At 41.5% G+C, this 15,489-nt stretch overlaps 1 protein-coding gene across 6 annotated transcripts in view; it reads right to left on the reverse strand.

Moving 5' to 3' along the window:
* Positions 1 to 2,086: 2,086 nt before the first annotated feature.
* FAM107B (family with sequence similarity 107 member B) overlaps positions 2,087 to 15,489 on the reverse strand; it is a 118,942-nt gene continuing 105,539 nt past the window's right edge. For 5 of the 6 annotated variants that reach the window (XM_042815367.1, XM_042815372.1, XM_042815368.1 and 2 more), the window contains 3 exons: positions 11,387 to 11,570; positions 6,656 to 6,809; positions 2,087 to 5,229 (listed from right to left, as the gene is read on the reverse strand). In XM_042815367.1, coding sequence (XP_042671301.1) covers positions 5,113 to 5,229; positions 6,656 to 6,809; positions 11,387 to 11,514 — 399 coding nt within the window. In that variant the 5' untranslated portion in view covers positions 11,515 to 11,570 and the 3' untranslated portion in view covers positions 2,087 to 5,112. Of the gene's footprint in view, positions 5,230 to 6,655; positions 6,810 to 11,386; positions 11,571 to 12,716; positions 12,777 to 15,489 lie in introns of those variants that run through there. The other variant, XM_042815371.1, reaches the window with a different exon arrangement.

The raw sequence follows: 15,489 nt of genomic DNA on the forward strand, positions 1-15,489 counted from the left end.
TGCTTGGATAATTAAGTGCTACAGCTCTAGAAGGGGATTGTGGTTCCTGGATCCCCTCTCAGGTGTTCGATCTCCCTTGCCACAACCACAGGTGCCACCTCCCCTCACTGCTTGATCCAGGGCATGTTGCTTGTCCCCAGCCCTTTTCAGAAGCCACAGTACCTCATCATTACAAGGGAACAAAATTCTATGAGAACGAATGGATGTTTAGAGGCGGCATTCAAACGTGGCTTCAGAGTCCTTTCAGTGAAGATGTTCCCTCCAGATCAGCTGTTGCAGGCACCCTTAGAGTCAAAGTGGAGCTGAACTGCAGAGGGCTGCTTTCTCTGCACTGATACAAGTGAAATCCAGGCAATTAGCTCCAATGTACCCATCTGAGGCAACACCGAGCCCCTGGGTAACCAGTCAGTGGAACAGAAATCCCTGTCTTGCCTCAGAGGGGCAATGTAGGCAGCAAGTGATGGCCTGGCTCCAATTTTATGTTATAGCAATGCCAGAGGATGGACCATGGATATCAGTGCTCTTTTACCATGGCTTTTACCATGGAGAACCATCATCAGTGTTTAAGAGGGCACGGCCAATCTTCATTCTGTCAGATCACAGCATAACACAAGCAGTTTAAACTGGCGTGGTGGGGTGAAAAAATATCTGGTGTTCCACTTCTTCAGATCTCACCAACTGCTGGTGCTTTTCCCATTGCTTAGTGTTGTGAATGCAACTCACCCTCCCCTTCACCACCCTAAAGACATCAGTTGTGATAATACAGGAACCACTTGAAGCTGGTTCATCTCCAGCCACTTTGCTCACTTCTTTAGCACCTCTGGTCACCGTGTTTGCCATCAGCCATTGTAAGGTGTGAATGACATCTATGGCTCCTGCATCTGCCATCAAGAAAATTTAAGAGTGCTTCTCTCCATACAGCTATGGCACAGCGTAGCCAAGTTGCACATGGCCACAGGAGCACAAGCAGAGCCCCGCTGTGAAGATCCCTGTAGAGCAGACCCACGCTTGCAAAGCCACACGACAAAATGTATTAGCTCAGTGCAATCCAAAAAGGCATGCAAAAGGAAGATCAGCTTTTCCGCTGGACTTGCTGCAAAAGAAATATCAAATGACCTCCACTTTGTTTTCATTCTGGAGCTGGAGTGAAATATCAAAGGATAATTCAAAACACATTTGGATATGCTTGAGGTAGGAGAGCACGAGGCAATATTTCCACCAGACCACAGAAACCTATTCTCTATTAACTCTATTCTTCCTTACCTCCCCCACATTTGACAGCTCCTGGAGCAGGCCCAGCACCATTGCATCAGCATTACTGCCAGGATCCATTCCACATGCTGAGCAGTTTCTGAAGGAAAAAGCATTTCCTGACATCTGTTCTGAATTCACCACTCTGGTCCTCCTCCCCCACTTCATTTCACTGCACTCTGCTCTGTCTCCCCATCCACCAACACCTGTCTCCTGCTAGTTGGGGCTCTCCAGGATGAGCTGAGGTTCTTGGGGGTGAACTGATCACCCCCACCTGTTCCAACCGTGTCTCCAATGCCCTGCCAGCTTTTCCTCCTTCTCTTAACTAAGATTTTTCTTTCCAAGGCGCAGAACAATCTGACTCTAAACCAGCAAATCATTTATGCACACACTTTCTTTCACCTGTCCAGCTTTGTCATACTAGAACCACAGGGTTGAGTGGTAGCTAAATTAAAAGCCCCTTTGCAGGACTGAACCCAGGAGCAGACTCGTTACTGCTTCCTCACTGCCTTTTTCAATGGAGCAGTGATAATGCTTGTGGTTCCAAGGCTGAATTCTGCTTTGATAAACTTAGAAGAAGGAATGACTGCCAAAACTGTTTGGTTCCCATCAGGAGTTTCCCCTCATTGCCTCACTTTACAGTGGCTGAAAAGCCCTTTTTAAAGATATGAGAAGATAATAGGACTAAGAGACACAACTTACCTTGCTCCTGCAAATTACTTTGCCAGTTGTTTTGCGTATACAACCACAGATGGAGTTTTAAGGACCTAGAAGTCACCATAATCTTGATGCTTCACAGTTTTGATTCCAACAGGACATGACAGACACTGCTGCATACTCCAAGCATGTAGAAGATTTTATTAAGCATGACTTTGGTTCTAAGTATTCCTCATTTTTGTAATACCTTTAGTTAAAAACAATTATACAAGAGCAAATACAAAAAATATTAAATTATGAAAACAAATCCTTTAAGGCTCCCTTTTTTATATTTATATATATTTATATATGTACACTCAAACAAGTGCAGATATTAACAGAAGGTTAAAGCCACAAAAAATCTAAAAAATTTACTATTATACTATCAAAAGCAAGAATTTTTTAAAAATACTGCCTTATTAGAGGCAGAAGTGGTCCAAGTAAGCAAGCCATTTTCAAATCACTGAAGTGTTTGCAGGATTGCTTCAGATCCCCTGCAGCCAAAGGACAGATCAGGAATAGCTCACCTCCATTGGCAAGCAGTGTCTTACCTAGGCAGCCACCCAGGACACTCATGCTCTGATAGCTGACTACCACGAAGAGCTACTCATCCCAGCCCAATCCTGACATTAAAGACAGGCTTTTGCTTGTCAAATCAATAGGAGAGTGATTTGGGTTCCTAGACTACAAGGTCAGCAGGATTCAAAGATGCTCTAATGAACACACTGAAGTGAAAACAAAAAAAAATCTACTTCACACTGTATGTACAAGGGGGTTTTCTGGCCACCTGTGTTTCGTAACATGAAACTACCCTGAATCACAAGCTGATAAGGAGAGGAAGCAACATGCTTTCTGCTTCGGAAGGCCCAATCCAAAGCTTACAGAAGTCAAGTAGAAACTGTTGTCTCCACTGACTCCAGTGCCATTTGGATTGCACCCAACTCCACTCATTTTGCTGTGCCTGCACAGTAGGATTGCCACGTTCACTGAAGACAAAGGGCTGCAAAGAAATAGCCTGCTGAAGCCAGAGGAGGGTTTCCTCACTGATTCCCAGACATCTCCATACTGAACAGCAGGTTAATTGTAGAGTGGAATCCAACAGACAAAGCTGGGTAGGCGGGAGAATGGTAAGGTTAAATGTGTGGCATGGAACTCTGGTATGTAACACTGTCCCAACAATCAACAATATGGAACAAATCCAAGCAGTGCAAGTGCCAGAACTGTAGGTCCTCTTCTTATAGGGGAAGAGTGAGGGAGAATCTGCAGCACTGAGTGTTCCTCTTCTGAGAAAATACAAAGAGTTATATTTGGCCTTTGTACTTTGTAACTTCATAATCAGAATAGTCTGGCAGACCATCTTCACATTTAATCATCTAGATATGAGTCACACTGCAAATCTAAATCAATGGCAATACACTTATCACAATTCAATTTACTCCTGATATGATTATGTGCTCATAATAAATGCCTGGATCTTGAGAAATTGAAGTCTGTCTCTAAGAAACACTGCTAATTGTGAGCGTTTTGTGCCACGTGCTATGCTGAAATTGTGTTTAAAACATCTGATACTTACAGGAAAGGCAAAAGAAAAGAAAAAATCAAACCAACAGACCCTCCCCCACAATACAAACATGCCACTGTTGATATTAGTAAAAAGTGTTCTTGGACAGTTACGTCCTTTATAAATACAAAGTCAAAATCATTTCATTTAGCATCCTAAGGCAAAGACTATGATTAGATCCTCAGCTGATATGGATGAGTACAGCCTTAGTGAAAGCTAGGAACATGCTAAGCAAGGAAGATGAGGAATTCTCCCCACTTTCTGAAGACAAAGCATCTACTCACACCAGGTAAGAATCCAACTCTATAATCCTACATGAGTAATCTGTTCCCCCCCTCCTCATCCCAGGCTTTCCTGGATAACTAGTAGTCATAAGCATGAAGGATCAGATTCTGCCATCCCTATAAAACTGAACAGTATTTTATTTAATGGCAAGTCATGGAATAACTCGCAGAAAGGCAGAACGTGACAGAATTGGACCTGAAGAGTCGGTGGTAAAACATTTCCCCTCTGTTGAAGCTAGAGGAAGGACGGGATAAAATGAATGTCATTTTATGCCTCACTTCAGGGAAGAATTCTCCATTTTGGTAAATCCCAACCATCAGTTTGGTCTGGTTTAAACACTGCTCTGTTGCAGGAGCTACAGAAAATTCCTTCAACAGCTGAGCAGGAATTGATGGCAGAAAAGACTCCCGATTTCAGTTCCAGCAAATGAGTCATGTGCCAACACTGCACTCAGACCAGCATGTTCTCGGAGGAGAAAGGCCACAGCAGTAAAGTAGGTAGGATTTAAAAATACAAAGGTTAGAAGACAGGTCATTTTGCATTGAGAGGTAAGAGACGTAAATACACAGGTAGCACTGTACAGACCTTCACATAACATTTTAAGTTTAAAGAAAGAGATAAATCAGCTTCTTGATTCTCTAGTGAAAGGATCATCGAATTTCTGCTCTTTCATAGCCCAGATTCTACATGCAAAACAGGGAGAATTGGGCTTTAAGGCTGCTCACCTGTTCACTGCTGGTGAATTTTAAGCATTCCCATTCTGCCTGCAAGTGCCTGTCCCTGTGGGGATGGGCACTGATGACCAACACACCTCTTGTCATCCCAGATTTGATACAAATTCCAACTGAACACCAATAAATTGTGAGATATACACAGGCTTTAGGTCTAGATGGAGAAAACTTATCTGCACACTAAAGTTGCATAAGATATCACAGGAGGAGTTTGTTTTGATTTAAAGCAAAATATCATCTATGTACCTCCGCTAAACTAGAATCACAAGAGAGAAAAAGCAGTGCAACACTGAAGAAGCTTCCCCACTATCCCTGGTTAGAATCTCTGAGTAAGCACTTCCATAAGCACTGGTCCATGACACTGAACTGACAGACTCCCGATGCCACGCATCAGTCCCAGAACTGCATTTGGCAAGTCGATCTGTTACAGTCTATCATCCACTCGTCCTAGGAAATAAAAATCTCATCTTCAGTAAGTGTCAGGTGAATGCTGTTCTCTTCCCTCTTGATGGGGCAAATGTGAGACAACTTGCAAAAGTCTCTCTGCAGCCAGAGCAGGAAAGCTGGAAGTCTTAGTGGGCGCTGCCTCTAGGAGTCTGGTGCTTCCGCAGCTTCCTGGACCGTCCTCCTCAAGTTACCCTTGACTTTGACAAATTCAGGTGCATTTTCCTGCTCTTCTTGTATCTTCTGTTGCTCCAGCTCCAGCTTAAAGGAGATTCATGTGTTAAATATAAGCATATAAAAGAGATAATCAAAAGAAAGGACAAAAATGTAACAGTTTCAATAACTGGCCGTGCAAAACAATTTAAACTGCTTCTTTTCTTTCTCTCCTAGAAAAAATAAAGCTGAATTTTTTTGGGACTATCTGTTCTCACAAACTATCAGCCTTTTCAAACCTTTGGCTGTAGACCATTCCAGCAGGCTACAAAAACCTGCACTATGTGCTAATGCAGCAGCTTACTTACACACTGCACAGAATAAAGACTGCTTAGCAATCCACAGTGAAGGCACACAGGTCACGTCACCAGAAAGAAGGAAACAACCCTTTAGAAAACTAACAAAAGCTCCTGAAAGGATCTTTGTCTTAGAACACACCATGGTCTCTCTGATTAATGGGGACCACGTTGCTGGTCTTATTTAGCTCACCTCAGTAATGCCTCCTTTGTCTCTGGTTCTGCTGAGAGGAACATGCCCTGTTACAGTAAATCACAACAACATTCCTCCACGTGTCATAGTGTCAATTAATGACATCCCCATGATGCTTACAAAGTCACAGCATTACTTGCAGTGAGCAGGCTTTTCCTCTCCTAAGAGAATTTTCTATTCTACCTGTGTCCTTGGGTGGCTGAATTCCAAATCAGGCATCTTCCCACAGACTAAGCCATTTGAAAGCTGACCTTATCTCTCTGAGGGCTTAAGGCAAAAGTGACAGGATGATATATTTAAAATTACAATGGTTTTCTCCCTCCAAAAATACTTCTATGCCTGATTAAGAAAAACTGTAATAGAAAATAAAGGGCCAAACATAATAATTGATGTGACTACACCTCATTTTCAAGAGAGTTATTCGATTTAATTGATTTCTGTTGAGAAATTTAATTGATTTCTGTTTTAGAGCATTCATTTTCTTAGAAGTAAATACACAAGGTATTTAATTGAAGAAATTCTGCCTCTCAGGTACACAGAGTGCCTTACAAGGCCCGAAGACATTTGGCTGTCCCTCTGCTTTGCAGTTAAGTTTCCCAGCAAAAGACTGCACCTCCATATAATTCTTTGTACTTAAGGTATGAGAATGTTTTCCTTCATCTGAAAAAGCCAATTCATTCATTAAAAAAACCTTCTGTAGCCTTAGAAAGTCACCTCGTTTAGTACACAGCCCAGAAGAAAGAAAAAACTGAGGTTTTTATTCACCAATATCTAGTTTTAGTGCACTACAGTCTACCATCTATTTTGGTGGATCACCTCTTCATACAAATGAGGCAGTGGTAGCGTGTGAACTGACTAATTGAGAAAAATTCATTTGCATTTTGTCAGAGGAACTGTGCAAAAATCATCCGCTGCTTCTTTCTTAGAGCACCAGGTGACTAGCTCAGAGATTGATGTGTGAAGTCAGTGTTATCTCCCATCTTACCTGCTCTAGTTTCTGCTGCCGTTTCAGTAGCTCTATTTCCAAGTCTGACTTCTTCTTTTGTGCCTCCTCTTCTTTTTGCTGTTTAATAACTTGATCCCTTTTTCTTTTCTCCATCACCTTTTGTAACTCTGGTTTGTTCTGAGGTGCAAGACCCCTTCAAATTAAATGGGAATAGAAGGGAGAAGGAAACAAGGAAGAAAGATCATTTTTTAATAAGCTGACAAAACCTGTAGGCAGGTTTTCTCAAGTCAACTGGCTGCCCATTTAGGTACTTTGAAAAACAAATATTTAATTAAAAGCAAAAAATAGGCAGAAGATGTGTTGGTCTCCAACAATAAGTTGGAAATGAAGCCATATTATCACTGAGAATGTTTCCCTTTAACACACATGCTAATGTTTCTCCTGAATAATTCCCTGTTAGGGCTTTCATCTTGAGCCTTCCCTCTCTTTTTCTCTGCTCCAGAAGAACCAATTTTAAAAACATCACAAATCAGAGCTGAAAACTAATTTGGAAAAACAAACAAACAAACAAAGCTGGCTGATAATTCAGAGGGACTGCATTCTGACAGTCCTGCACTGGGTAGTATGTCCAGCTGCATGGACAGAACAAAAACATATCGTCCCTCTGGATTTTGTCACATTGCTTCTGGAAATCATTAATGCAGTCCTTCCTTGACAATATGACAGCTTTAGCCATGCCTGGCTGCTGCACTACTTCCATTGAGAACAGCAACAGCTCCCAGGCTCTGCTGAAAATCACACAGAAAGGGGCTAAAACAACAACAACCCCACATAAAAAAAGGTTGTAGTCACCTTGGAGATCAAACAAAGGGGGAAGGATGATCTGATGAGATTTTAGTTAGTACCAAATGTTTTCCGAGCCCACAACTCTAAAATGGCAAAGCTTACTCTTTGCAGTTGGACTCGATGATCCTTCTGAGTGCCTTCCAACTCGAGATATTCTAGGATCCTAATTGGAATACACTCATCATTCCATTATTAGTTGGAGCAGAAAGATCCAAAATATGCCTTTGTTATTGTAGTTTTCACTGGCATGACTGTTGTATGAGCACATCGAGTTCAAATCAGCCATTTTTAACTTCAATCTCAAGAAATTCAGTAATCTGAAGAAGCTTTCAAAAAAAGTATATTTTTACCACTTCTCAGTGTAATATCTGTGCTTGCCTAATTCTTCCATGTGTATCTGATAGCATGTCTAAAAATATATTAAAAAGCCATTTTACAGTGGCATCTATGAGCGACTCCATATATTATGCAACATTCTATCAGTGTACATACCCTGGCAGCAAAATCAAATATTTAGCAACACCACATGCTGCTCCATATTTCTCATAATGCATCTCATGGCCTGAATGCAACAAGCTGCAAGATTGTATTAATATTTTATGTTTCATGCTATTTTAATTACATTTCAGCAGTTAAAAATTAAGTCAGGCAGAGAAAAGCTGAAGTAATATTTTATTATAATGACTCCTGCTACTACTATTAACGACTTCTACTACAGCTGGGTCAGTGAGAGCTGAATCAATGGGAACTTCTATACTGATGAGCAGTGAAGGTAGCCATCAATCAGATGCAGGCTGCTAAGTAACGTTACACATCACTGATTTGGGTGTCCAATTGATCCTAACTACAGCACAACTAACACCTGCAGAAGACCTCTCCATCTCATCAAAAGGGATCAGCAGTCAGGCTGTGAAGCAACGCCTGTAACGTCAATCCCATTCTCACTCCTGCATTTAGAGAGGGAAAGCAACAAACAGGCTGCTACTGGATTAAGTAGGTGTCTTGTATCACCTCTGCATGATTAAAGTCTTAAAAATTTTAGCGCAGAACAAACAAACTGTGCTTGACCACTTCTATCAGAGCACTGAAATTCCTCCACATACGTGGCAATTTGCAATAGCAAAGCATCCCCCTTATTTATCTATGTCAGAGGAGGAGGAAGTTTTTCACACAGAGGGTGGTGACACACTGGAACAGGTTGCCCAAGGAGGCTGTGGATGCCCCATCCCTGCAGGCATTCAAGGCCAGGCTGGATGTGGCTCTGGGCAGCCTGGTCTGCTGGTTGGTGACCCTGCGCACAGCAGGGGGTTGGAACTGGATGAGCATTGTGGTCCTTTTCAACCCAGGCCATTCTGTGATTCTGTGTGTGTGATAACACAAACCTAATACCTACATCAAGGAAAAGCCTCATATCAGAGGTAGTACCACAGAATAAAGCACAGAGTCCTAAACATCTTTTCAAAGAAGATTTTCTGCTGCCGAAATCCTCAAAGTATTTCATTTCTGCACCAATAAATAAGGCTCTAAAATTAACAGCTGCAACTAATCAAAATCATAATAAGAGAAGAAGGGGTATTGAGGGCAGCACAACTGTTTTGTGTAATAGGATATTCTTCAGAAAGAAAAGAACTTCATACTGGTTTCAAGTGCTTTATGCTTTCATAAACTTAAAAAGGAAAAAAAGTAGACTTAATTTAGTGCAGTCTCCACATCCTTTACAATAAAATCATAAGTTGAGAAACTTCAACTATCTTCCTTTCAATGCCTTTAAACTGTGGTGCTGGGAACTGACTTTGATGTTTAATCCCATTAACAAAAAAAATAGGACAAACACCTATTTAGGCCAGTTTCTTCCAATTCAGTTGGCATTCTGTAAAACATTTCTACTTCTTCATCACTAAAGAAATGCTGTATTGTGTAAGCAGTTCATTTAGAATTAAGTATCTAAGCCTAGCATTTGTGAGGATTTTGCTGTTACACACAGAAAAGGCCCTTTTCTCCCCTCAAAACACCCCTCTGCCAGAAAGGGAAAAAAGGAGAAACTTTCAGAATGCAACTCTTCTGCCAAATACACAAATCCAGCTGAACCGAAGTAGTTCTTCCTCTACTTTACTAAGGTCCTGGGTCTCAAAAAGCCTAAATGGGTGTTAACAGCAACTTTTATTTTCAAATGCACTCTGAAATAGTTCTTTCACTTCTGCTTTGGGGATCCCCACACCCCTGCCTGTGTGATAAGCCTCTTGAGTGGTTCTTTGTTTTGTAGACAGTCTGTAGAGAAGACACTCAGGGTGCATCTGTTACTGCAGCCTTAAGTTAAGAACTGCACAGGCAGCTGATAAATGAGGGCAAAAGACAAAGGAGCAAATCAAGTCCAAACCACTTCCTGATGTAGTGGCACCCACACTGCAATCCCTCGTAGCATTCGAGTTATCGGAAGAGATGTGGAAATGATGATTAAAGGATCTACTATCACTCCAGCTGCAAGTGGCCAAGGAACATTAGGACTAAAATTATGTATCTTATTGAAGGATTAAATAAGATTCCTGAATTGCAAGTTCTGCTTAATCTGTGAGGAGGCAGGAAGACAACATGTCTTCACTTACTCCTGCTAGGACAGCCATGCAAGGTTACACTCTTGACATCAAAGTAACACTGGATATCTTCATCAAATCATGAATCTATATAGATGTTAGTTTGTTTAAATGGTGGTTTGTTTAAATTGTTTAGATGTTAGTTGTTTAAATGGTGGAGTCCCACAAGCTTGGAGGCTTTTTCTCCTCTGTGTAGTTAGGCAGCTATTTTTTAGTATTTTTTTTCTTTTAAAGAGTTGTTTGTTGTTGAAGAGATTTAACAGCAGACCCTCATCTATCCCTGGGCCAAGCCCCTGTGTCTCAGCACAGTTGATGAAATCACGTTCCAATTCTTTACATCTTCACAAGCAATATATAAAGCAACAGCTGCACAATCCCATCCAACTAAGAAGGAAGCAGAATTTGCAAAATACACAAAGAAACACTTGTGCAGCAGCAGAGCAGGCATCAGGCTATCACTGCAACGTAAGAAAGATCAAGTAAGCACAGAACAACTTCTGAAATAAGATATACAATTTCGTTAGCTTAGAAGTGCTGGGAATGGTGAAAATTCACAGACTTGATGATACTGTTGGTGACTATCAAATACCTGACAAAATCCATTTAGGTTGAGAGCTGAAGACAAAATAGAGTGCTGATAACAAATACGAAATGTGACGTGGGAGAACTGAACCTCTTCCTCATGAAAACAGCCTTTAGTGAGTATTCACAAACACCACATGGCAAGTCTGATTTACATAAGCTTTTACAGAGCTGATCAACTGAATGCTGAATGATCAACAACTGATCTTGTGTTTGACATCCTCAGTGTAGTTTTTGACTAGCTAGTTTTTGAAGTACTGAAGCAGACATGGAAGACCTTCAGTTAGATTAAGACTCAGATGAAACAGCAGAGCAGCCTATGGCTTTCTTACACAACTATTATGTCAGCACTGTTTTAGATTTTGTTGGTTATACATAGGTTTTTAAGTATCCCATTTGCAGCTGGCGTAGGTAGCACCACTGATTACACAACACATAAACAGTAGGCAATATGGCAAAGCCTTTGTAATGAATATAATGATTCAATACTAAAATGGATATCAAAGCTGTCTGAAAATAAAGCTAACGATTAAATTTGGAAAAGAAGATAAAATTCTCACAGAAAGAAGGATTGGACCAATTGAACTCAAATTCAAACAAATAAACACCATGGTTAAGAACTGCAGTCTTTTCATCTACAAGGTTTCCATCAGTGAATGTCCAGTGGGTGTGGGGTGAAACATCATTTTGATGAAACTCAAGCTGTGTGTCTGGGGTCGAGGAACAGCACACGTGATTGTCAGACTTTTACCTTTTCTGATTCATAAGCAGCTCTCTATGGAGATCTTGATGATTCCGGGATGACTTCACAGGATTAATTAATTTCTGAGGTCTAATTAACTCAGGGTTGTCATCATCTATGTAGTCCGGTTCAGCCATAATCTTTCTTGGAATGGGAAATGGATCTTTGGGTTCGGTGTCCTTACTCACAGTGTCTGGAAAACAAGGGGGGAGGGGAAGACTATGGTAAATCAACACTGAAAGGCCTTTGGAAAATGTACTGAAATACGCAGAGGCACACTTTAATAACACACATTAATAACATTTAAGCTTTTCTGGATAGATTTTGTCTTAGTAAATTAATGTCCTCAGTGCAAACATCAGTACCGTTTTTTTTTTAATAGATGGCAATTTCAAAACCCTTCAACCCTTCACTGGGATACAGAGATTCCTCTCATTCTAATAGCTGGACAAATATTCCAAGTCAAACATGTGAAAATCCCTAATGATCTGAAATGTCATAGAATCATAGAATAATTAAAGGTTAGAAAAGACTACTAAGAACACACAGTCCAACAGCTGGCCCGTCCCTACCATGGCCACTAACCATGTCCCTCTGGCTTTCCTTGAACACCTCCAGGGACAGTGACACCTCCCTGGGCAGCCTGTGCCAATGCCTCACCACACTTCTGAGAAGAAATCCCTCCCATTCCACTAAAAGCCTTGGCCACAAAAAGTTCAGCGTCTGAAACAAAGCACACTCAGAGCAGTTCTGTCTCCACTTGCTGTCCCAGAAAGCAGCACACAGAATCCAGCATGCTGCAGCTTGGTGAAACAAACATTGGTCTCTTGATTGGACAAGAAAAAACATATGGGTTTTACAGAGATGAATCAATGGGACATAAAAGTAAAAAAGCAGAGACCTCCATCAGCCTGACTGACAGAACAGCCGAATGCTGCATGCTGTAGAGTATGGAGCTCTGAGATGAGTCAGAGAACCACTGGGGTTTGCCACCTATCTTCCATTAGAAGCTGAATCTGTGTTTTAATTCAGATCCCACTGTAACCAGTGCTTACCTCTTGGCACAGTGAAAAGGTTTCCACTGTAAGATACCTTCACACAGAACATTACCAGCACGCAGCAGGGCTGCAAGCAGGCTTACAGATGAAGAAGGGAAACCACAGCACTCGTTTGTGTCTGGATGCAGGGAAGCCATGCTGGATTTGAATGTGTCTAACATACCCTGAAAAGCCCTTTCAGTGTCTGTACTTGAAAGCACAATGGGGGTTGCGTGCTGTTATTGGTGCTACATCTCACACATCTAGCTTCTACAGAGCTAATCCCATGAGAAGCAGCTTACCAGAGTGAGCTGCTCTCAGGGTGGCCCTGGCATTAGTTTTTCATGGTGAGGACATCTGTAGCATTTCTGATCTCTGTGGGAGTGTTAGTTCTCACTGGGATCTCTGAAACTAGTAAAGAAAAAGTAGCTGTCAGCAGTGCCAGTGGTTCAAAACAACGTAAGCATATTGCAGCAGATGGCACAAACCCATTTCTGATGTTGACTATACAATAAAAATACTTCAGTCAGCCCTTCAGAGTCGTTCTTGCTTCACTCAAGCAACCACCTATCCCCACAAACACCACATACAAAGAACCCTCAGAAAATTCAGATGAGAAGAAATTCAGTTCTAGTCTAACCTCCTGCTGAAGGTCGTATCAGCTATTAAACAAGGCTGCTCAAGGCTTTATCCTGCAAGGTCCTAAGTCCCCTAAGGCTGCACAGCTTCTACAGGCAACCTGCTCCCAGGCTCACTTCGTGGTGAACTTTCCCTTATGGCAGCTGTGTTCCAGTTTCTGCCTGCTGCTTCTTATCCTCCTGCCACGCACTGCTGGGAAGACCACGGTGCTGTATAATTGCACGTCCTATAAAAAGGCCAAAACTTAAGGAACTACCCCAAACAGAGCCTATTTCTCGATGCACATCCCTTACAAGTGTGGAAGTTTACCTTCTTTATCAATGATTGAATAAACTAGGCTTTTTTTCCCCTTTTATTTATTCTACATAGGAATGCAGCAATTCATACTTCCTTGGTATTCACGTCAGGCCTCTCACAACTAAAACAACTCTGGTATCTACAAGTTTATTTCAGTCAGAGGATGGGTATTAAGTTCTGTTCTTCTATACTCTCAGTTCTGTTGCTCTGGTAGGGCTGCCAGACTCTTGGAAGGCATTTATCATCCACAGCTCTCCATAAAAGCACCGTATAATCATAAAAGTATAGTTTTCTATATACAGCATAACTGTGTAATCAGCCAGAAAATGACCTGCTGCTTCTTTAAGACAAGTTTTCCATCTGCTTAGGCAAAGATGAAAAATGCAGAATCACCCACAACTGTTCGTCATGAACAACATATTGGTTTTCTAACATGAGCCCTCGAAAAATCAATCGTTTCTCAGAAAGTTTGATGTTATATTTTGCAACTTGTATATTTGCTTTTGGCAAAAACTTAAAGTGTAGTCTATTCTTTCTTCTGTCCCATGTCTATTTTTAAAAACATGTATTCAGCTCCAAGGTCAGAAATAGTGGTTTCCTAATGTAACATGAACTCTACCAGAAGCAAGCATGAATGAATGAAATTCCTTTGGGAGCTGAAGACAATTTCCACATGTGATTAAGCTGCAAGTGATTTCAGCTAGGATTTCCAAACAGAGCTACCACTGCAGGGGACCCAGCTTCTGCTCACTGAATCCTCTTCCACCCTTTGCAAATCTGGGCTGGCCTGGCTGAAGGCCACCATCCCAGTCCTGCAGTACGCAACCAACACAATCAGCACAGTGTGATTTCTACCCACACCCTTTCAAAGCAAACATTTAGGAAAACACAGGTAGATTTCACAAAGGGAGACTGAGGCCCCAAGAGTTCAGCACACAATAGACAGGAACCGTGCTGGAAGTGTAAATAACCACTGAGTTTCATTCTGATATTCAGACAACACGTCGGTACATCAGCCGAGCTTGGTAACAGAATCCCGTAAGTTCAAAAACAAAGTTTAATAGAATGACAAAATCATCATGATTATTCAGTGAGTCCCTACTATTCATCACTGCAAAAGCCACAACACATAGAGCTGCTCTCAGATCATCGCGGTGGAACATGAAATGCAGTACTATTACATGTCATTAGTAATGTTCCAGCATTACTGGAAAAACAGGGGAGGTTTAGGTTAGATATTAGGAGGAAGTTTTTCACACAAAGGGTGATGACGCACTGGAACAGGTTGCCCAAGGAGGCTGTGGATGCCCCATCCCTGCAGGCATTCAAGGCCAGGCTGGATGTGGCTCTGGGCAGCCTGGTCTCATGGTTGGTGACCCTGCACGTAGCAGGGGTTGAAACCAGATGATTAATACGGCCCTTTTCAACCCAGGCCATTCTGTGAATGGTCTCTGCACAATTCTGTCTTGTGAATGTACACAAAGTATTTTATATTTTTCCAAGCCTTAATCCAAACAATCACTTGGCAGGAATATCCTGCTGGAGAGACTCCTTTCAGTCATCCACACATCAAGCATAATCCATTTCTGCATTTCACTGTTACCTTACAACAAAACTGAGATAAAGAGATTTGGATTCACTGGATGTTCTGGCTGAGCTTGTTCTCAATGTAATAATTACATGCTAGAGGAATGCAAGTAACTTTTAAGGGGAACATCTCCAGGATACATGTCTATTTCTGGTGTTCTTCATTTTTTATTCCATCTACAGAGTTTTGTCCAGCAAAAATCCCCGCAAGACACGTGCCAAGATTGCTATGGACAGTCACTGGCATTTTGAGCAGATTCAAGGTAGATCTTAACAACACTGGCTGTAGGATTCTCCATATGCCAGAGTATTTGCAGCAGCAGAGCTTGTAAGGCTTCAGAGAAGGAAGTTCATGCAAAAAAAAAGCTTGTGTTTATATGGCATTCTGGGAGTTGCATTTATTTTCTCTCTGGTATTTGTCATACCAGAAATCACCCTACACACATGGAATCTATACATAAAAATTCCTGTGAGACACCAGACATTTATATGATTGTACATATAAGAGGCATTTTCACCCTTCAAACGGCTCCCACAATTATTTGCAGCTGT

Source organism: Centrocercus urophasianus, unplaced genomic scaffold (assembly GCF_019232065.1).
Source record: "Centrocercus urophasianus isolate 14NV4802_14NV808 unplaced genomic scaffold, USGS_Curo_1.0 seq_15, whole genome shotgun sequence".
Taxonomy (NCBI): domain Eukaryota; kingdom Metazoa; phylum Chordata; class Aves; order Galliformes; family Phasianidae; genus Centrocercus; species Centrocercus urophasianus.